This window comes from Chenopodium quinoa, unplaced genomic scaffold, assembly GCF_001683475.1.
Source record: "Chenopodium quinoa cultivar QQ74 unplaced genomic scaffold, ASM168347v1, whole genome shotgun sequence".
In the NCBI taxonomy this organism is placed as follows: domain Eukaryota; kingdom Viridiplantae; phylum Streptophyta; class Magnoliopsida; order Caryophyllales; family Amaranthaceae; genus Chenopodium; species Chenopodium quinoa.
The window spans coordinates 1,287,276-1,309,910 of record NW_018743987.1 but is presented as its reverse complement, the minus strand read 5'-3'; the positions used below and the strand labels follow the sequence as shown (position 1 = coordinate 1,309,910).

Sequence of the window (22,635 nt, the reverse complement as noted above, 5' to 3'; positions counted from 1 at the left end):
TCCAAAACATGGGTAAATGGTGAAATAACTTTTAAAATATGGTATATGGTGAAAAAACTTTTACATAAAATGGTACATGGTGAAATGGTAAATTACCCCCAAACGGCTCACTAACGCCAGTTAGCCAAAAAGGCATTTCATGATAATGTACAATAATTGAGTGGTATTTGGTGTATTAGAAAGTTTTTGGTGGTATACGGTGAATTAAGCTTAAACTTAGTGGTATATGGTGAAGTTAAGATACTTTCAAAACAATTAGATATTTTAAGGGCATAAATAAATTGTCATAATGGAATTCCAGGTCCATATGTACAAGTATTACTCCAGGTTCAATATATGCCTCTTTCCAATAATTCATAATAATATAAATTTAATTAGTCAATTTATCTACACCTTTTAGAATGAGAAGGTAAAAACAATATGAGAACCTATTACTTCACGCTTTAATAAAAACATATCTTAATCAATTGAATCAACTATACTGTCGGATCAATTATATCAATATATTGCCTAATAAAGCTTAATTAGAAAATTGAAACAAGCACATAAGCAATCAACATTAACACGTTCATGTTAGTGGAAAACCACATGGTCCATATCATACTTGAAATATAAAATCATGCATATGTACAACATAATTCAATACATAAATTATAAATAGTTTCACATATGCCTAAGGCTTAGTTCATACAATTTACAAACATTCAAGGCATTAGACATAGCATTTCACAAACAAATTATATGGGTAGATAATTGCTAAATCAAACTATTCATATTTGCTATCAAGCATAGAGAAATAACCGAACTCATTTACGGATAGGAAAAGTAATACCAAAAATCTAGCAAATATATGTACTACAAGTTCATGAAAACCATACGTTCATAAAACTAACACCAATAATAATTCTAAATACCCTTTTAGATTCAAACTAAACAAAACTTGTAGTCAAAACAAAATTACTAATTAGTTATTTTCTGCGTCAAATCCAACTATCCCCAAATTGCTCGAACTCCAGAATAATAAAAATACGAAAATTTGGGAAACAATATAAACATATTATGTAAAGGTTTAAAATTAAGGATAGTTGAGAATGAACTTTCCTGATATCAAACCTTTCCCACTATAAAAACCAGCCTTATGATCAACTTCATGTTGTCGACGTCATCTACTAGCCTGTAACTCATGAAAACATCAATGAAAAGAAAATAAAATATAGCCCTTGATTAAGGCTAATCTATTATATTATGGATAGACGAGAAAGATGATTTAAGATAAACAAACCAATGCAATCGAAAAATAATAGTTTTTTGTAATTAAATAAAGCGGCACTACCATTAACATTCCAAATTATTAATACCGTGAGACTTCTTGTACTAGTCCCAAATTAATTAATGAGGATTGTTAATAATATGACATTCTTGAAACGTGTGATTTCATTATTAAAAGTTCAAAACCCATGATCAAGATTAATCTCCTTCTAATTTCTTCCCAAGATGCGACACAACAAGATAATAATGAGTATAATTTAGCACATCCAGTATACAACGAATTAATTATTAACCTAAGAAATCAACAATGAAATTTACATATTGATTAGAGCTTCGGTGCTAATAAAGTTTTGTAAAATAAGGAGAAATATATAGATTGAGAGAGAATTGAAATGTGTATTCTACTTATATTTTATATGAGAGAGATATAAATATATATATATATATACAGTACAATTGATAGAGTTTGCTTGGAGAATAATAAACCCTAAACTGTAGAAAGTTCTAGAGTGATACAAGATGGACATCCACAAATATGTTTAGATAAATATAAACCCTAGATCTAGATTGTTTTGGAATGATATAAGGGAAGATAATGGATATCCACAAATATTTCATAACATTACAATAATTAATTCATTTTTCTCAATTAGTGGATCCAACATAAATTATATTTTAATAATTTCATATTCTCTTTTCTTGATTCTCTCTACTGCTTTTTCTTTTTAATTTTTTATTATTCTATTATCAACCCCACTACGAGACTGCTCACATTTACTGAACTGAATTGAAATAAACTGAACTGATTGGAGCTGAAATAAACTGAACTGATTGGAGCTGAACTAAGCCGAAGTAAACTGAATTGAGTTGAAATGAATATTTTATAAGAGAGGGATATTAGGAGATGAAATGAACTGAACTGATTGGAGCTGAATTGAACTGAACTGATTGGAGCTGAACTGACCTAAACTGATTGGAGCTAACCTGAACTGAACTGAATTGACCTGGAATTAAGTAATTGTGGATAGACACTACCTCCCCATTTTATTACTTTTTGTGTTTCTCCAATTTTCCTAAAAATTCCACACATGGAAATATGAAGTAAGTATTAAAAAAAAGGATGGAGTATTATGAGAAAAGGTAATAAAAACGGCTTTTTCACCATATGCCCCCGAATTTTTTGTTTATTCACCATATACCCCTGAACTTTTGTAAATTCATCAAATACCCCCGAGTTTTTACAAAAATAAAACATACCCTTGATGACTAATGATTTTTAATTTTGTCAATCATTAGAGCTAATAATGAACCGAAACCATCCTAAATACATTCCCCTACCTTCGAAATTACCCACATTCTTTTTTCCCACCAACAAAACTATCCTAAATTTCCTTTTCTTATCCTCAAAATCAATCATATAAATATGGTTATGGAGATTTGGAGTGGTTTTAGGGGCTGGAAAAAGAAGAGTGATTTTGGGAATGAGGGGAGAGATCTAAGGTGACTTCGATGTATAATTAACCAAATTTCATTCATCTTATTTTCATTAGGGGTATATTGTAAATTTTGGTAATAACTTAAAGGTATATGGTGAATTTGAAAATTTTCATGGGTATATGGTGAATAAACAACAAACTCAGGGGTATATGGTGAAAAAACCGTAATAAAAAACAGTAAAAGAGCTCACGGTAAATTGGGAAATTCGCAGATAATGTAGATGTACTTCATCCATACAACAGTGAACACCCAAATCCTTTTAGAAATTGCTTCAAACGTTATCCACCCTCCTAACTAGAGGAATTCTCTCTCTCCTCCATTGTTGAACACCTCAAGCTTTCTCCATTACAACCATTACTCATCAATGGCGACCTCAGTATCATTTCTCACTTCATCTTTCGCTTCACTCTCATTCACTTCTAACCTCACTCCTAAATCCCAAACCTTACCAATTGCGCGCGCAAAACCCCTCTCATTGACCCGCCCTTCGACCGTCAAACCCCTCGTTATTACCGCAACAGCCGCCACTGCGCCGGTGGAAGCGGCGGAAACTGCCGACCTTGAGAAATTCGTGAAGTCGCGTCTTCCAGGCGGGTTTGCTGCGCAGACTGTTATTGGTACGGGAAGACGAAAGTGCGCCATTGCTAGGGTTGTTCTTCAAGAAGGAACTGGAAAGTTCATTATTAATTACCGTGATGCTAAGGTATGTTGCAAGTTTTTGCTTTAAAATTATGATAATTTTACTATCTATGTTTGGTTTGTGCAATTAATTTCTAGTTTTTAAGGTTTATGCTGATTGCTGCAATCTTTACCCTCATAAAACTCTCCAATTAGCCCTTATTTCCTTCGGAACGTTGTAACTTTGCGCCTAGTTGTCTTAATCGAATAACTAGATTGAGGGTGTAATTGTGGTATGTGCATTCATATTAGTATAACTTTGTGTTGTTTTGGTTCATAATAGTATAAATTAGAAGTACGAAGTTGGAGTGTTTGGGAATTGGAAGACTTTGAAGTTGTTTGCATGATAAAAATACTTTAGAGCATCTTTAATGCTAAGCTAATTGTTAAAGTAGGTTGTCATGGGATGTAAGATTTTAAGTAGTCCCTTTATAGCTAGTTTGTGCCCCAATGGGTAGCTACTTGCTATTTAAATGAGCTTATGGAAAGAAATTTCATTAATATATTATTTTTCTGTCTTTTGGCAATTTTTCTCAAAAAGATTAGCTTGGGCAATCTAATTCTATATTTTAGATCCAAGGGTCAAGCTAGCCCTTGACACTGTTGAAAATTGCAAACAAGTCCCTAGATACAATCATTAAAGATGCTAAATCAAAGGAATATATAACCCCATTAAGTACAAGGAACTTCGTGTGGGTGGTTTTACTCGATATAGTAGTCGTCAACACATTTGACCAAACTGTTATAGTGTTATTTACAATTCTGTTTTTAGTTAAATTTGCAATGTCCACGGTGAACTTAACCAAATGACCACGTTTGAGTAGAGCTGTCAATTTGGGTAAACAGGTCGAGTAAGAGTGGGTCGGGTTAATTCGGGTTAATGCCGTAACCTATGCGGGTCGGGTTCAGGTTCGGGTCGGGTCTTGCTTGAGTCGGGTCACGTCGGGTCATACATCTTATCAGTATTGGGGTCAGGTTTAGATCGGGTTAACAACCGGTCGGGATACATTTGGGTCGGGTGAACAATAGGTCGGGTTTAATTCGGGTTTTCACGGGTTAAAATGCGTTTGGGTAATTTTTGAGTTTGAGTCGGGTTCGGTTCAAGTAAATAATTTATGGGTTAGAATCAAGTCGGGTCATTCTCGAGTTTAAGTCAGGTTCGGTTCAAGTCAATAATTTGCGGGTTATAATTAATTTTCAAGTCGGGTCATTCTCGGATTCAAGTCAAGTTCGGTTCAAGTCTATTTTGCGGGTTATCATCAGGTCCCTGTCATTCTCGGTTTCAAGTCGGGTTTGGTTCAAGTCAATATTTTGCGGGTTGTCATCAGGTCCTGTAATTCTCGGGTTCAAGTTGGGTTTGGTTCAAGTCAATATTTTGCGGGTTGTCATCACGTTGGGTCATTTCCAATTAAGTCGGTTCATTCTCGGATTCTAGTCGGGTTATGTTCAAGTCCATAATTTGCGGGTTACACGTCGGGTCATTTCCAAGTCGGGTCATATTCGAATTCAACTAAATATAAATAGATAATTATCATTTTTATCAAGCTAATTATTTCTTTTGACTATAATATATATGGCAACATAATAGGGAACTATAGTCTACAATTTAGGAAGATAATTATCTACTTTGACTATACAAAAAATATATACAGAGTACTATATTAAATTCTTAAATTTGGGGATGTTGCTCCTTTATTTTGCTGCTTGGACCGACTTGATCTCCATATACAAAATGTTTTGATCAACAATAATTAGGTGGTTTAAATTGAATTTAAGGTGATTTGAAATCAAGTCAGGAACAATTTGGGTTGAATTTAGGTCGGGTCAATAACAAGTTGTGTTGATTTCGAGTCAGGTTAGTAACACATCGGGTTGAATTTTTGGGTCGGGTTAGTAATAGGTTAGATAAAATTCAGGTTGGGTCAATAACAAGCCGGGTTGAATTTGGGTCAGGTCAATAACAAGTCGGGTTGATTTTGGGTCGGATTTGTAACAAGTGGTTAAATTCGTGTCGGGATAGGAATGAGTCGGGTTGAATTCAGGTCGGGTTAAAACGGGTTTGGGTCAATTTCGGTTCAAGTCGGGTTCGATTCAGGTCAATAATTTATGGGTTACATTCGGGTCGGGTCATCTCCAGGTCAGTTCATGCTCGGGTTCAGGTCTCACATACTCGGGTCAACTCAGGTCTAGGGTTGGTTTTAAGTCGGGTCAGAGTCATCATTTTTTCGAGTTCAGATGGGTCGGTTAATAATCGAATTCGGGTCGGATTAGCTTTTGACAGTTCTACGTTTGAGTAGTCCAATCCCCTATCAGGTTCGTAAATTTGTAATTGACATGTGCATACCAGGGAGTGCTACCATTTGATGTGTTGGTTGTTGATGGAAGACGATTTTGTTTGTGGAATTGAAATGGCTATACATTAGATTGAGATAAAAGAGGGGTATGATTATTACAAAAGTTAAATAAAGAGAATTGCGGTGAGTCGAAGCCTAGCTAAGATTATGCTATCTATACCTCTTAAATCACAATCACTTATGTCACATGTCACATGTCGCATTTTCTCTTCTTCTATTCAAACAATTTTTTTCAAAAACAAAAAAAAAAATATAACTTTATCATTTAATATACATATGCAATGTATTTTCATATCCCTTTTGACTAAATTTTTCTTAAGTGCGTATTTCATTGTTCACCTCTTCTAATTCTTCTTAATCTATTCATTTGCCCATAAAACAATGTTAAACAGCCCCTACAATGCACAGGCCGAAAAGTAGTTGTTCTAATTAGCAAATCTCTGATTAGATTTAGGGTTAATGATTTTCATTTTATTTTTGTTTAGAACTACAAAAGCTTTATGTCTTATTAGTAGAAGAAAAATGCTACAAATTACAGTTCTTATATAAGCTTTCTTATCACCAAAGAAGCATAACACAATGATGGAATGAAAAGCAAGGTATGGTACTCGATTTATGCTAGCAGGTAGATGACAAGCTGACAACAAGTTAGTATCAATATAATTAATGATGTGAGGGTGACAACAATGTTATTAATAATATGGTTATGATGTGAGGGTGAGGGTGACAACACTGACAAGGCAACAAGTGTAGTTACTTGTGCAGTGGATGCATATATACCCAATATGTTGTAGGCTTTGAAGCAATTGTGCCTTAGCAATTGATGCATGGACATGAATACTTTATTGTATTTGCGGGTAAAGTCGAAAATTCAAATTCTTAAATGACCTTGTGAAAAACGAATAAGAGTTGGAGTTTATTATGTGCATAGAGGATTTGTTAAAGAGCACAACCTTTTAGCTACAGAAGCCATCACATAGTCTGCTAGATTTTTTGGTTTTTATTTGAAGAAAGTTTCTTACTATAGTTTCGTAAATATTTTGAGGATCTTATGCCATCTTGAAACAAATTTACGATATGTTATGGTATGAAAATGGATTGGAAAAGAAATGTTTGAAGTTGTTTATAGTTTTTGGGTCTTTTGTATAATCATGTTTCTTTAATTACAGAAAAACAAGTAATCTCTATAAATGGAATTATATTATGTCTGTTGAGGCATTACTATGTGGCTATGTGCGATAGACTTGGAACCATCTATTCTATGAGCTGAAAGCAATGTGAATCAGCACAAATCTAACCCAAGAAACGAACAGATTTTCAGTATGGACTTTCCAGGTTTATGCATAGTAAATGAGAGATGTGCAGAGTAATTAACCTCTTATTAATTTTGAAGTCATAATTATGGTCAAGTATATCAGGGTAAAGTGTGCGGCTGCTTGTGAAACTCTAAAGTCGTGTAAATCCTTTACTCTCCCCAAATTAAATAGAATTATATCGTCACTTGATTACCCTCAATCCTGATTCTTCTGTGTGACTGTTGATTCTGCTGCTATAACTTTCAAATCACTCGGAATTTGTTCTTGGGCAAGGATCCTGTTTTGCAATGTTGCTGTAATTTTCCCGCATGTATAGCCTAAATGATTGGTGTGTTCATGAGCTTCGTATTTGGAGTAACGTGATCATGTATTGACACTATAGCTCCTTCAGATTGTCCTTTATTTTACATAGAGATGAGCCTTTCAGAAGAGCATCCTTGATTGAGCCTGTGTAGATCATATTAGTTGCCTCTAGCTTACTCCATCCTAAGTAGCTTTAAATGAAGTTTCAACCTCAATGATGTTGTTACCTGAACCTTTCTGCTATGAACTTCAATTTTTGATGAAAAAAACTAAGAGAATAAATAAAGATTGTGGTTGATAAATTTGATTACAGAATACGATAGAATAGCAATCTTTTGAGAGGGTTAATCCTCTCCCATAGCTTAAAAAAACAGCTTATGTTAATTCCCAATGAATAGTCTCATAATTTCTCTCTTTTTCATTTATAACAACCTGTTTACCTTTCCCCTCTCCATCTTCTAACTCTCTTGCCTACCTCCTCAAGCTACCACTATGCACTAACTGGATTGTGATGCCAACACTTATAGTGCAACTGCACCTTCCCTTTCACTGGTTCATTGTCATTCTTCAAAATACTTGCTTGGAAGGACACACAAGGGGTGGGAATGAAACTGAGGCCAAATCTATTAAAAATGCTCTAAAATTAGCTCAATTGCCCGACTCCTTTGATTCATTTATCGGGCTTGTCAGCTTGTCCCCAATTGAGCATTTGCCAATATATTACTCGTTGATATTTAGTACAATACTGCTCTCAATTTAATCAGAACCCATAGGTTTTTTTGACTAATTTGTAATTTCAACAATTTCTCCATGTCTCACATTCTGTTTAAAATTCAGAAGTGGTTACTTTAGGGACAAATTGCTCATGATGCCTATTAGTGCATTAAAGACATTTATAAAAGCAAGTCTAGAACAAAGCTTCCATTGTAAGACTATTTTATTTGTAATTACCACAAATAGAAGTGCTGAAAATGAGGAACATAGTACAACTGAAAGTAGATGTCTTCCCCAGGAATATAGTCAGTGTCACTATCTGTTCTTCCTATTTGAACCTGCTAATAAGTTATTTGTGCTGAATACTTACAGGGCATCTGTCAAGTAAAAAAGAAATGGGGCCTATCACTTACACTGTGTTTGGATAAAGAAAGGAGAAGGAAAAGAAGGGGAGGGAGGGGAGGGAGGGAAAGGGAGGGGATGAAAGAATGTTGTGTTTTCCTTCCAAAATTGTTGGAGAGATCAATTTCTTACAATTTAATCCCTTCATTTCTCTCCCCTCCAATTCCCTTCCTCCCACTTTTGCTCTCCAAATGAAAGATACTCCATCCCTCTATTTCCCTTCCCTTCCCTTCCCTTCCTTTCCCTCCATTTCCTTCAGTCCAAACAAAATCATTGACATTTGCCTCTGCAGTTGGATACAGTGATAGAGTATAAAAGAATGAGTGATATCAGTATAATTTGTCCCATTTTGCAAATACCCTTTCATTGTATTGTGTAAATTATGTTCTATTCTTGTTTGGAAAATAGTTTGCTAAGGTAGAGCAGTGATTAATATTTGTTTCTAATCTCTGTAGGAATATCTTCAAGGAAACCCACTTTGGCTCCAATATGTGAAAACGCCGTTGGCTACTTTGGGTTACGAAACAAACTATGATGTCTTTGTCAAAGCTCATGGTGGTGGGCTTTCCGGTCAAGCACAGGCCATATCCCTTGGTGTTGCCAGGGCATTGCTGAAGGTCAGTGCTAGTCATAGAGCTCCTCTCAAGCAAGAAGGCCTATTGACTAGAGATTCCAGGGTAGTGGAGAGGAAGAAACCTGGTCTCAAGAAGGCTCGCAAAGCTCCTCAATTTTCAAAACGTTAAGGTAGAAATAGTGATTTGATCCATATTTTCTGCAAGTGAATCCTCTGAATCTTTTACCTTGATATATTAACTTTTCATGGGTTCTTGTGTAATTCTTACATAAGGCCTATTAAATTTTGATGAACGTATGTAAGCATTATGGTTTCAGAACAAGAGTATCCAATTATCATTTTGTGAAATAAATAGATTAAATGGCTTCACTTTTAAGTCTTACTGCCGTTGGGTTTAATTGTTTTTCTGGGACTTAATTTCTGGCACTACTTCACAGCTGATCATGAACAGCATATGTGTCCCATATCTTTGTAATTAGAGGTTACGAGTACTAAAAATATTTCGGCTGGGTATACTTTTATTTGATTTATTAAGCATACCCAATTAGAGTTAGACGCTCTGTTTGGCTTTTTTCATACCCAATTTTTTTTATTAAGCTGTGCATTATTTGATTTATCGTCTGTGAACCTTCACTTTACTGAAAGTATTTGGTACACTTTGTAACTAATGCTGACCCTATGGATTCTTCCTAAAACAATTCAAGTAATTGCTAAACTGAAGTTCTTAATCATGAACGAATAATTTGTAAAACCCCCTGATTTTCACTTTATCAGTGCAAATGTACTTCTGTTGTTAATTACTTTAATTATAGCTTTAAAAAATGAGTATCATGATTAATATGTACAATATACACTGTTGGGTTCCGCTTGTTGTTGATGGAGGTTATCAATTATGTCTGTTAGATTTTTAACAGCTGTGCAATCACAGGATATTCTGCTAGCAGAGTTGAGGCGGCAGAAGAAATTCCAGGGAAGGCAAGTGAATTAATTTTTCTAAAGCTAACTCTGATAGGTTTCAAAAGCAATTTCTGATGTTTTCAAATTCTGTTGTGTTTAACTGGTACCCCTTTTTTTGCCCTTGATGTCGTATGAGTGGGAATAGGTGCTTTTTGTATATGGCTTATCAGAGAATGTAATTTTATATGTGCAATAAATGAAAACAGTCTTCCATCAATTAGAGGCATCATTCCTATCCGAGCGAAATCCGTTGGCTTAGATCAAATAATGAAACAAACCTGTTGAACCCCTTCAATCTTCTCTATGATAGAATAAGTGCTAACCTTGAGCTTCTTGGATCTTCTATACTTCTGTCGATGCACTTTGTTAACTGTCAGTCTGCAGTAGCAAAATTGGTTGGTGATCTAGATTTCACTTAATGTCTATAAAGGAAAATATCAATGGTACCCCCATATAATAGTATTTGTACCCAATCGGTTGAGTCAGCTATAATTGTAGCTAAATCCATTCTCCTTTAGTCCTTTGTAGCGCCCACTCGAGACCAAATAAGCAGATTAGCTTTTAGTCTAAGTTGCAGAATCTGCAAGGCCAAAGGACACTCCTAAATTGTGTCTGATCAAGGACTAATATTGAGCAGGGCCCGGCTAAGGGCATGTGTAAATAACGAGTAACCTCTATAACACTAACGAAGTAATCCTCATAATGGATGGCCACATCGTATGGCCAGCCACATATAAGACTTTGTGTAAGTTAAAAAGTTGTAGGACTCTTTTATTCTCAAGCCTAATGAAACTAACAACCATCATCCTCCTTCATTCACGGCAAATCAATTTCATAAACTGCTCCCAAATTCCTTTGTTTTTGTAATCTTCTATTTTCCTTTGTTTTTGTAATCTTCTATTTTCCTTTGTTTTTGTAATCTTCTATTTTCCTTAGTATTTTCTAATTTAATTTATTGTTTTACCCATAAAATTTCAATTTTCCAAATTAAACGTTTTGCCTTTTATTGATTACACCGGATATGAAAGAGGATTTTCTCAAATCTTGAATAGCTTTCAACGGAGAATAACTTTTTTTGAACAGTTTGAAATTTTAGTAATTGAGATTGAATTGGGATATTATTTACAATTGTGTTTTCCTTAAAAAAAATTTGAATGAGTTTTGTTTAAAATTGTTGTAATATGATACTTCCTTCGTTTTATTTAATTGACATCGTTTGACTTTTACACAAGTCATAAATTATGATTTGACTAACTTTTGTAATTTATAGCTATGATCAATTATAATCAAGTGAGATCTTGTTTGAATCATCTCAAATATTTTATTAATATCTACTCTTTTTTTTTTTTATAATTTTCAATGTCTAGAATTAGAGATATTAATCGTTAAAATAGTTTGTTGAAAAACGTTGTAAAAATTAAAAACTAAATTAAATTAGAGGTAGTATATATATATATTGAGAAAATTTCTTATTTAAAAAGTTATTTTTATAAGAGCCCAATTTCTAATGTAGAATAGGCCCAAAAATTATCAAGATAACCCTATAATCTAACTATACTTTATTATTTTATTATTATATATTAAAAAGCGTTCCTAAAAATGTCAATGTCATCTAAAATTTATCTAATAAGGCTTGAACACAAGGCCTCATTGAATGAAGACCAACTTATTACCATCCAAGGTATAAGCTAATGTTGTTTTGTCTACGCACATAAATATATAAATACATATTATAAATAAAAAACAAAATTATTCAAAACTATTTATTATTGTTATCGTAATATTATAATTTTCGACATTAAAAAAAAATTCTTTTAACCTCTTTAATAATAATAATGATAAAAATACTCAAATTAACACCCGAGCTAAACACTAGTTAAAATTTGTAAATCGCTTTGAAAAATCCCGGAGGATAGTATGAATCCATTTCATCCTAGTGTAGGATGGTCTACCTACACCCCCTGATGCTACGCCGTTTTGTAGCTTGCGGGGAGTACTCACAAGCTAATTCATGCTTCAATTCTTTCCTTTTTTTTATTTAATTTTTTAATTCCTTGTTTCTTATTATTCAAGCTATGTATATAAATGATTTTAAATCCAATATTTTCTCTCTCCTCAATTGATCAATTTCCATTTTTCTACCTACATTCTCTCTAGTTAATTCATCTTCTTCATTTGATTTTATACTAATTTTGCCGTTTATTTTTCCTACGATTTTGATAATTGTTGTTGATCATCAATGGCTGATTCTTCATCTGCTAATTTCGATCGTGATTACGAAAGTGGGTTTCCGTCTTCTAGAGTTCGATTGATTGATTCGTTTGTTCATCAACAATGTGAGTAATTACAATCATAATTTTGTAATTTTTATCATCAATACATTGTTTTGTTGTGTTATAATGTTCTGTTTATTTCAACTTAATTTATGTATTATTATTCTTTTCGTTGCTTCAATTTTCAAAATTTGATTATGATTATGATGAACGTTTTTGGATTGTTCATACTTTGTTATGAATATTTCGCTGCTTCAATTTATTTCATTGCTCTATGTTTGAAAATTGCGTGATTTTGTTTGTATGCTTTTATTTATTTATTTATTTTTGGATCATTTTTATATTTAAAATTAATCAATTATGTGTTATCATTTGTACTTCTTAATTTTTTTATGTCATATATGATTATTTGTTTTTACCATTTTTTCTTGATAATATTATGTGTCAAAATTTTCCACATTGATCATGTGCAATTTTGCTATTGAACATTGTATTTGTTAATTATTGTTCATTTTTGAAACATGTTATGTTCATTTATAATTGTATATTAAAACTTTGTGCAATGAGAAAAAAAAACTGATATTTCATATCTTGCTAAGGTTTTGATCTTATCTGTTTATTTAAGTGTTTGAAATTGAACATTTATATATTTTAATATGATCATTTAACTTTTATTTGAAGGCGAAGGATTTAGTGTTTAAAGGATTTAATATGATCATTTTTTGAAACTTGTTATGTTCATTTATAATTGTATATTAAAACTTTGTGCAGTGGGAAAAAAAGCTGATATTTCATATCTTGCTAAAGTTTTGTTTTTCTTATCTGTTTATTTAAGTGTTTGTAATTGAACATTTATATATTTTAATATGATCATTTAATTTGTTTTGCAGTCGAAGGATTTAAATATTCCTATAAATAAAAGTGCTGCTGGTGTTTCTGCTGCTCAAGCTCAATGTAATGTTCCTATAAATAAAGGTGGTGCTGGTGTTAAAAATGATGCTCAAGTTAATCCAAGAGTACTAATGCGTCTACAAAATCTCAAACTAGATATTTTGTTCCACCCGTAGTTCTTGGCATTGTTCCAACTTCAACTCAGGATTGTTCAAACTTCAATCCAGAAATGTTTAAACCCCATTCCAGAAATGTTCAATCGACAAATGTTTAAGTTATTCCTCCCACGGTTCCAATAAATGATCAAGGTGCTCTTGTTCAAAGTTCTTCAAGTGTTAAAGACATAAGAATTTGTTTCTATATAATACCTTTTTTAGTATATTGTTTTTTTTAAAAATTCAACATATGTAAATGATTATTTATCAATTTGAAAATGAACAAAAGTAAAGAACCAACAACCAATTCATAAAACCTAAAAATTATATATTTTTTTTCATACAAATAAAGATTAAAATGAAATATCAATTCCAATAATTTTTTTAACAAATAAAATCTATAAGTCTATTTTCCTCCAAAAAAAATCATCTATAAAACTATATACTTCCTCCGTTTTCTTTTACTTGCAACACACCTTTTAGGCACACAATTTTAGGAGATGATTAGTGAGGGTAAACGAGCTATTTTATCAATATAATTTTTACACGAAGATTAGAATAGGGTTAAGTATCATTTGTAAAAATTATAATGAATAATTTATCCGTTTACATTACATAAACCCGACCTCAAAACACGTGCCACAAGGCTGTGTTGCAAGTAAAAAGAAACGGAGGAAGTATAAGATATGATCATATACACATTCATTAATGAACATATACACTTTCATAAATGAACATATAACATGTACTATTCATTTGCAAACTTCCTTGCTTATCTTCTATTTAACCTATATTTAGTGTTTTTCTTCAAATAACATCAGTTCCGCATCCTTGCTTCCTAATTTGGTTCACCTGTTGAACAAAATGAATTAACAAATGTTAATTATTATATACACTACTTTATAAATGAACAATATATCTTACATTATTGAACATTTATCATTTTTACACTATTTGGTTTCAAATCACAAATCTAACTCTCATTAAGTTTAGTAGTGAATGTTTCTATATGCTTCATAATGTATACTCCGCAGTTTGTATAATCAGCGTTGGTAAGCCATTTTATCTTCTCCAAAACAACTACGTATTCTTCAATTCCATGTGCAAATTTATATCAAATGTGTAACTTTGGACATCACTACAATATAGCTAGATTAGTTGTAAGATATTAGTTTTAATGCATACAAATGAACATTATCAATATTATACATGAGGATAATGTATAAAAGAAATGAACATTCGTTATTTAGGCATATAAATATATATGTAAACTGAAATGAACCAATATTAACATATATTTTAAAATGAACATTACTTTATATGTAAATGAACATTATGAATTTCATAAATGGTCAAAAGATTTGATAGAATAAATAAGTCAGTTTCTCAACTCAAATGAATGATTATTTATGCATTTCATAAATGTGCATAACATATCATAAAAATGAACATTATTTATTTAGGCATATAAAGTCAAATATAAACTCAAATAAATTCAAATATACAAATGAACATTTATAATTCTATATATGTTCGTATATTAACTCGGAATCGTAGAAATGTTAACATCTATACGATAAGACTTTTTAATATCTTTTAAAAGTTCTAGATCTACAACTTGAGACTTTTGTTCGTTGTTTTTTTTTTTTAAAAATTTTTTCTACTCTTGTTTAAATAGGTTTTTGAAATAATACTTACGTTTCTTCAGACTATGCCTTGTTATGTTCAACGAACAGGATTCTTCTCTGAATCCTCATTCTCTTTATCTCTCTAATTCGAAATATATTTTTCGGTTCTGTAAAAAAAAAAAACACAAAACATAGTAGATTTTAATGATTTTTGCATAAAATAGTTCTAATCAAGTTAGATTATGTTTCTGAACATGTAATTTCAAAATGAAATACGTAGTAGAAAAAATAGGTTCATACAAATTTTTTTAGTAAAATTACTTACTCTTTCTGTGAATGTTGTTGCGATTGTTGAATTTCTTCGCAAATGTAGACATTTGAAGGAATTTAGCAATATTTTGAAGCAATTTCGTAGTATTTTGAAGCAATTTCGTAGTATTTTGAAGCAATTTTGGTTCATATTTTCTGGTTTTGATGAGAGAGAAAGTCTAGAGAAATGAAGAAGAAGGTTTTAGAGAGAATGGTGGGTAGTTACAGTAGGTTAGTGGGTTATGGGATGTGGGTAACATGATAAACACATCATTTAGAGGGGGGTGTAGGTATCCCTACCTACACTAGGGTCTAGTGTATACCAATTAAGGATTTAAACATCACAATGTGCTGCGATCCTTGTTGAATCCGATTGGTGTTGATCCAAGCCTATTGTGACAAGTGAAGATATATATCGATCTCACACTGATTTTACCATCATGGCTCTAAAAAAAACCGGACATACTACCCCTTTGTCTCTAATTTTTTACATTATTTGAACGGTCTTGAAAAACATCTTAAATTAATAATATCTTTATTTCCATACATGTAAAAATTATAAAAACGTGATAATAATAAAATATGCAATAAGACGAATCTAACAAGACCACTTATGACTATATTATCTTTTATAAATTGACCATAATTTATAGTCAAAGTTTTCAAGTTTGACCCAAAAAATAACAATGGAGCAAAAATAAAGAGACGGAGAGAGTAGACTAGCAGAGTAGAAAGTCATTCTCTAAACGAGAAGTTATTACTAATGATTTATTGAGCTAAAGTCAAGACATCAACTCTTCTAAGCATGTTTTACAAGTTCACATCGGAATAGATGTTAACTATGGGGTTGTTTGGTTAACTTAGAAAGTAAAAATTCCCATGAACATCTAATATATGGGAATTAAATTCCATAATAAAAAAATTATGTGAATTTTTTAAAGCTGTTTGGTTGGTAATGAGGGAACTAAATTCTCATAGGAATTTCAACTTACCTAGGGGTGGCTAGGTAAGTAAATTCCTATATTTTATGGGAATTGGAAATTCTTGGGAAGTTCTACTTCCTCTATTTCACTAAATTTTATTCAACCAAACAACTTACTCATTTTGCAATTCTTAGGAACTTTCAATTTCCATGATTTTGTATGTAAACCAAACAACACCTATATACATTTGATGTTTTTCTACGTTATCACAAAAGTAAAAACTAACGAAAATTTGCAACCTCTTTCTGCTAAGGTTGATTTTGTTTGCTAGCCTTTTATATAGTAATGTTTAAAGAATGAAAGAGTTTCCATTTTGGTTAAATGTTAAAAGGACCAAAACACCTTAAAGAAGTCAATTGTTGCTTGGATCCCAATACTGTCTTTCCTTCACCCGCCTAAGTTGTCATAATTGTTAAGTAGCCCAATTTGTGGAAGCTAAGCCTCAATATAGGAAATTATCTTTATTAGTTGGTAAGAAATGCAAACGCAAAGATTCTTTGTGCATCCTTGAAATCTAGGGCTTTCAAAGGGAGGTTAGATAACAAGTGGTCACCCCCCCCCCCCCCTTTAAACAACTTTATACAATTTTACTAGGACTCCTTATAGTATTACCACTAGTGGAAAAATTGTTATCCGTAACGGGCAACAGGCGTTACGTTTACGGCCGTTACGGATAGACAATGTTATTCGTAACGGGCAATGTCCATTACGAATAAGCAGTTATTTGTAACGGGCAAAACAAGTGTCCGTTACGAATAAGCAGTTATTTGTAACGGGAAAAACAAGTGCTCGTTACGAATAACCCCGTTATTTGTAACGGTATTGGTTTAAATTCCAAAAACCTAAATTCAAATATAACACATACTCTAAATACAACATTATACACATACACTCATAAACCCATCACATTGTATGATTAAAAATGTTAATAATTAAAAAATAATAATAATAAACAGGGAACACCACGTCACCACCAGCAACACTGCAGCAGCACCCAAAAGCATCAGTAGCAACCAAGAGCGCAGCAATAAAGAGCAGCAGCAAAACGACAGCTAAGAACAACAGCTAATTATAAGCGCAGCAACAACTAATTAAGAGCAGCAGGCTAGCAACAACCAAATCACTTTAGCATCGATCAATGCCCAAATTTTCATGTCCCTTGAAAAAATCCAAAAGTTTCATCATCTTTAAATCACTTTAACATACTGTACTTCGTAATTATCTCCTAGAAAATTAAAAAAAATTCTTGACCCAGCTGTAAGAAAATCAGCCAAATTCTATCATTATAATCAAGGTATAGCAAAATCCCATTTTCAATTACAACCACTATATCGAGAATATTAAGGTATAACAATTATTTTCAATACAGTACAAATATTCAAGAATTTGTCCTGATGAATACATCATAACAACCTGCTTTCAATCGTTTAAAAGAAGTGAAACCCGGTCAACTACATACCATTAATGCTAGCTCCTTAAAAGAAGCTTTGGTATTTCCTAGTTATGGAGTATCTCCTTCCATGTCCCCCTGACCTGCCAATTAAGAACCAAGCTTGACATGAATCGTCAAAACTAAACATTACACTTTTTTTGTTAGGATAAGACGCTAAGTGTCACGGTCCGGGTGTTGAAGGCAAGAGCTCGCTGCATGATCCGGTGCCAAAACACCCAGACTGTGACACTAAGGAATCCAAGATTGTTGTGTCCTCGTATAAAGCTTTTAAGTCTTATTAACTAGTAAAGTATCAGGCTTGCCATTTTAATTTGGACTTATACTAATATACTATGGAGCCATGGTTCTGGAACAGTGCATGCCATACCTATATACTCCGTATGATTTTACAATGAAATAGCCACAGCTAAACATGATTTGCATGCAATTATTGTTGAGTTCCCAGAAGGTCTAAGTGAGATTTTCAACTCACATCATTTAAATCTGTGTTTTATACCTTACTTAATAAGATATATTCCACTGATAATCAAGAAATCTCTTTTCTTGCAAGCTTTGACAAAATCTCAAGTATGTAATAGAATCAAATCAATTAAATTGAACATGTAAGAAAATCATGGAGAACTATGCAGAAATGTAGAGTACAAGAAAATCATCAGTCAGATTTCCTGCATCATACTTCCTAGGATATATGCCAGTGTTTGGATGCAAGGACAATATTTTCGCTTTCATTTTAGCATGATCATAAGATTAATTTATCAAATTTGCTGCAAGTTAAAGAGATAGTAATTTACCTGATTCAAAAGGCCTTTGTAAGGCTCATCATCTATCAACAAAGTGTTTAATTCTGAAAACAGAACCCTTGCTTTTGAAGGAGCTGTTGAGGTCTGCCAAAGTTTCTTGAGCTCTTTGAAAAAAAGCGGCTTGTGTTCAGATATTGCTAGCTAGTGTAGCTAGATTTAAAAAAATAAAAATAAAAAATAAAAAAAAAGAGAGAGAGAGTAGCCAGATTCACTTTCTAGCATATCACAGAACAAGTTTCAGCTTCAGCTCATTCGGGATATGAGCTAAGGCACTACAAAAAGGTTGCAGAATAAAGAAAGGAACTGAAAAGAATTCAAATTACTAGAAAAAAAATACTTTATTGCTTAACATTGTCTTTTCAGGTTATGCGCACATTGTAACGAGTTGTTAGTCATTGGATTGGCATTAATGGTTTCTTGAACTGAAGAACATTCTTGTGATAGATAATATGGAATATGACAATTCAAGTGGATAAATAAAAAGGAAAGATAGGTTTGAAGAAATTCAAGGGACCAAATGACTCATAAAAACCATCACCAAAAATAGAAAGGTACCATAAAACTCATAGTTACCTAGATGCTCTTTACCTGGTAACACCCCTAACAATGCCCCACTTGTTACCAATCATCACAGAATCCTTGAAACCCTGATTAAAACCCTCTTGTGCAGCAACATTTTTCCAGCCGGTAAACCATTACGATATCCAGCCTATCAGATCATTAGAAAGAATTTCACTCATCTAGGTACAAGTGGTGTAGAGATAAATACAGGGAAACCAGTCAAATCAGTATATTAAAAAATTCATGAAGTTTTGCGGTTATGAACACGTGTCTCTTCGGCTTAACTACAACCTACATATTGTAAAATTCAATATCTAATGCAACCTATATATTGTAGGATATGATCCCATTGACACCCCAATCACATAGAACTTGGGTCCGAACTCTAACTGATCGGCAAGTTGCACAATATCTAATGCTTCACTCTTGAGTGACCTTTCAGGGTTTGGATCACTATCCGCGTAGCCTGCTCTATCATATAGCAACATATATATCTTCAATTCTTCAATTAGCCCCTGAAACTAAATCATTGTAAATCAAGATAGTGCCACAAACAAACAATTGATTGTATCATACATTCAACATTATTCTGAGTTCTACCCCATTTATTAGTTTGGCTAGTACTAGAATATGTTGTAACACTTTTTGGGACCAATGTTGCTCAGCATATATTGGTACAAAAGAATATGCTTTATCTCAATGACATAAATACTCCCATATCCAATAATATAAACAAGTTGACATATGAAATTCAAATCCAACACACGTAATCACAATACCCATAATCTATCTCTACTCCTAATCCATGGCAGTGACACACAAACCAGCATTTATCCAGATTACATGAAATATGGGAATTTTTCTACTCCAAATTATGTAATATATAAAAATAAATTCACCCACTTCCTTATTTCTAGCAATTTATCTAAAATTACTCTTTTTTGCCTTTTCATACTCCAAGATTGATTAAAACCCAAAATCAAAAGGGGTTTTTCTACTTCAAATTTACTCAAGAAAATTGTTATACTAAAAAAACCAAAAAAATGCACCTAATTTCTACGTTCAATTATTCATCCCATCACACTCCATTTCAAAAGACAAAACTGATTATAACCCATCAAAATTCAGATCAAATAATTCAAGATGGGTTTGAGAGGACGAAAAATTCGAATAAAAAAGATAATAACAAAATTGAGTATAAAATGAAATGTATGACACAATCATAACACCAAACATGCTTAATTCCCCAAAATTCAAAAGAACAACTATAGATCTACAAATTAAGAATGAGAAAATCCACACACAAAATAAAAGAACAACATCCAACATGTTTCCGCACACAAAATCCGTCTTCCAGAAGATAAAATACATCAAGATTTGAACTCATTTAAATAGAAATCAACGAAAATTGAGGAATTAAAATAGAAAAATGAGAAAAGATTAGCGCCATGAAAACAATTAGCACCATGAAATCAACAAAGGTCAAAATACTCTAAATTCGCCCAAAAATCAAGCATTAGAACAATACCTATATTCCAAAATCACAAGAAATTCATGAAAAGATTGCAATTTAGAGAAGAGTGAAAGAGGAACATACTTAACAAAGCAGGATTATAGGAATTTTTTCTGGATTTAGCATCGGCAAATGCTTCAAGTGAAAGACCAGTGCCTCCCAATCTCTGCATATATTTCTTCATCTTAATCTTACTGTTGTTGTTGTTGTTGTTGTTGTTGTTGTTGTTCATTTTGTCATTGGGAATGAAGCCACCTCTTTCTCCGGAATCGTTGTTCTTGAGATTAGCGTTCTTCATCGTCCGAATTCAACAAAAAATGAGAGAGAAGTAGAAATGCCCAATTTTTTCAGTGAAGATAAATCCTGAAGAGTGAGAAGTAGAAATACCGTCGAGATGAGATTGAGTGAGGAAATGAAACAAAGAGAGAGTGGAAATGATAGAGAGGAGGGGTGAGGGCATGGTCGACAGCTGGAGAGTAAAACCCTAATAAAAATAACTAATGGGCTTCTCTCCCAACAATTGGACTAACTTATTTGTGACGGGCACAATATGCATGTTACGAATAATATAGTATTCATAACGGGCACTAATTTTGCCCATTACGAATATTATATATTTGTAACGGGCAGTATCTTGCCCGTTACGAATATTATATATTTGTAATGGACTCCTATTTTGTCCGTTACGGATATATTTAATGTAACGGGCATACCTTTGCCCGTTACAAATAGCCTGTTATAAATGACAATTTTTCCACTAGTGTACTGAAACTATCAATAATATTACTGACACTTTATATTATACCATTGATGATATTATTAGTACTACTAAAGAAAATACTTAGTAATAACATTTTATAATTAAGAGTAATAATCACTTGTTTTTCAATTAATGACTTTTAACGATACTAATTATCACAACTCTACTACTAATATATCTAAATAAATTAACTTTTTGTTTAATAGCTCATCATGCTTCGCAATAAGAATTATTTAACTAGAGAGTTTTGACCAATGCCTGAACTTAGTCGACACTGGAACCTTTGGCGTTCTGAGCTTTCGGCTTTACCAAGGTAGCTAACCCCAACCCTGTCTTCCTTAAATCAAGCACATCACAGATCTATTTCGTTTCCTACCTTAGGCCGTAATCTCTAATTAATTAAATAATTCTTAATGTGTTTGATGGATCTTAAATAGAAAGATAACACATTTGATATATAAGGTTAAAGGGGATAACGTTTCCTTCTTGAAATAAACTTTTATTTAACTTAAAAAGATTACAACACTCGTATATTACAACAAACTGAATGCTTAAATAGACATAAGTTGAACTAGAGTTTTCTCTACTTTAAGAGAGATGGACAACCAATCTGTCTCTTAAGGTGAGTATTTTTTCTCTAGAGGACTCTCTAATGCTTATAAAGAAATGTTCTATCTAACTCTTCCAACTCTGCCTTCACTTCTTGGCCTAAGTCCCTTTATATAGGGAAACAAAGCTACATAGGATTCTTATCCTGACTCAGAAAGCAATCCTACACCATTGCTTTTTACGAAGATAAAATAGAAACAATTAGTAAAAACTGGCTACAGTGAAGGTTCCTTGAATTATTGCTGGTGTGGGCTCAAGCATCCATTATTTCGTTCATCATCATCTCTTGTATGCTATCCTCACTATCTTTGTTGTCTTCATAATGGACATACATAGGATTCTCTTCTTCTATGCCAAGGTCTATGACACATTTGGCTGCATATGATTCATCCCATGTCATAAAAGCTTCAAACAGATACTCATGGCCTTCAAATGACAGAAACTTCCCACTTTCAACATCTTCTAAATATTTGTAGATAGATTAAGTATTGTTATGTCATCTACTAAATATTCTCTCATCTCATTTGGTTCACAATCATTGTATTACCAACATGAAATATAGTAGGAGGATTATTTTTTCTTTTTATAAAATCGTTGAGATATTGTGAAATGTAGAAAAATCCCTTCGCTCTTGCT

The 22,635-nt window shown here is 32.6% G+C and overlaps 1 protein-coding gene and 3 long non-coding RNA genes across 7 annotated transcripts; 2 read left to right on the top strand and 2 right to left on the bottom strand.

The window, feature by feature from the left end:
- The first annotated feature begins 2,991 nt into the window (after positions 1 to 2,991).
- On the top strand, positions 2,992 to 10,281 carry LOC110690124 (30S ribosomal protein S9, chloroplastic). 2 transcript variants are annotated; one of them, XM_021866951.1, is made up of 3 exons: positions 2,992 to 3,469; positions 8,989 to 9,277; positions 10,036 to 10,281. In XM_021866951.1, exons 1-2 carry the CDS (start codon positions 3,131 to 3,133, stop codon positions 9,274 to 9,276), a joined length of 627 nt encoding a protein of 208 aa, XP_021722643.1. In that variant the 5' UTR covers positions 2,992 to 3,130; the 3' UTR covers position 9,277; positions 10,036 to 10,281. The 2 variants fall into 2 exon arrangements, with proteins under 2 accessions (XP_021722643.1, XP_021722644.1); XM_021866952.1 differs by lacking the exon at positions 10,036 to 10,281 and having other exon boundaries at positions 8,989 to 9,660.
- A 1,579-nt stretch (positions 10,282 to 11,860) lies between these two features.
- LOC110690187 lies at positions 11,861 to 13,588 on the top strand. The gene is made up of 2 exons (XR_002505035.1): positions 11,861 to 12,400; positions 13,228 to 13,588. It is a non-coding gene; the product is annotated as an uncharacterized LOC110690187 (long non-coding RNA).
- Positions 13,589 to 14,056: 468 nt separating this feature from the next.
- Positions 14,057 to 15,643, bottom strand: LOC110690186. The gene is made up of 3 exons (XR_002505034.1): positions 15,337 to 15,643; positions 15,082 to 15,178; positions 14,057 to 14,235 (listed from the first exon to the last, which is right to left on the bottom strand). It is a non-coding gene; the product is annotated as an uncharacterized LOC110690186 (long non-coding RNA).
- Positions 15,644 to 16,935: 1,292 nt separating this feature from the next.
- Positions 16,936 to 21,178, bottom strand: LOC110690123. Of its 3 annotated transcripts, none has more exons than XR_002505015.1 (4): positions 20,715 to 21,178; positions 18,548 to 19,638; positions 17,763 to 17,836; positions 16,936 to 17,461 (listed from the first exon to the last, which is right to left on the bottom strand). It is a non-coding gene; the product is annotated as an uncharacterized LOC110690123 (long non-coding RNA). The 3 variants fall into 3 exon arrangements; XR_002505016.1 differs by lacking the exon at positions 16,936 to 17,461 and having other exon boundaries at positions 17,562 to 17,836; positions 18,548 to 18,828; positions 19,145 to 19,638; positions 20,715 to 21,176; XR_002505014.1 differs by lacking the exon at positions 16,936 to 17,461 and having other exon boundaries at positions 17,562 to 17,836.
- Between the last annotated feature and the right edge of the window lie 1,457 nt (positions 21,179 to 22,635).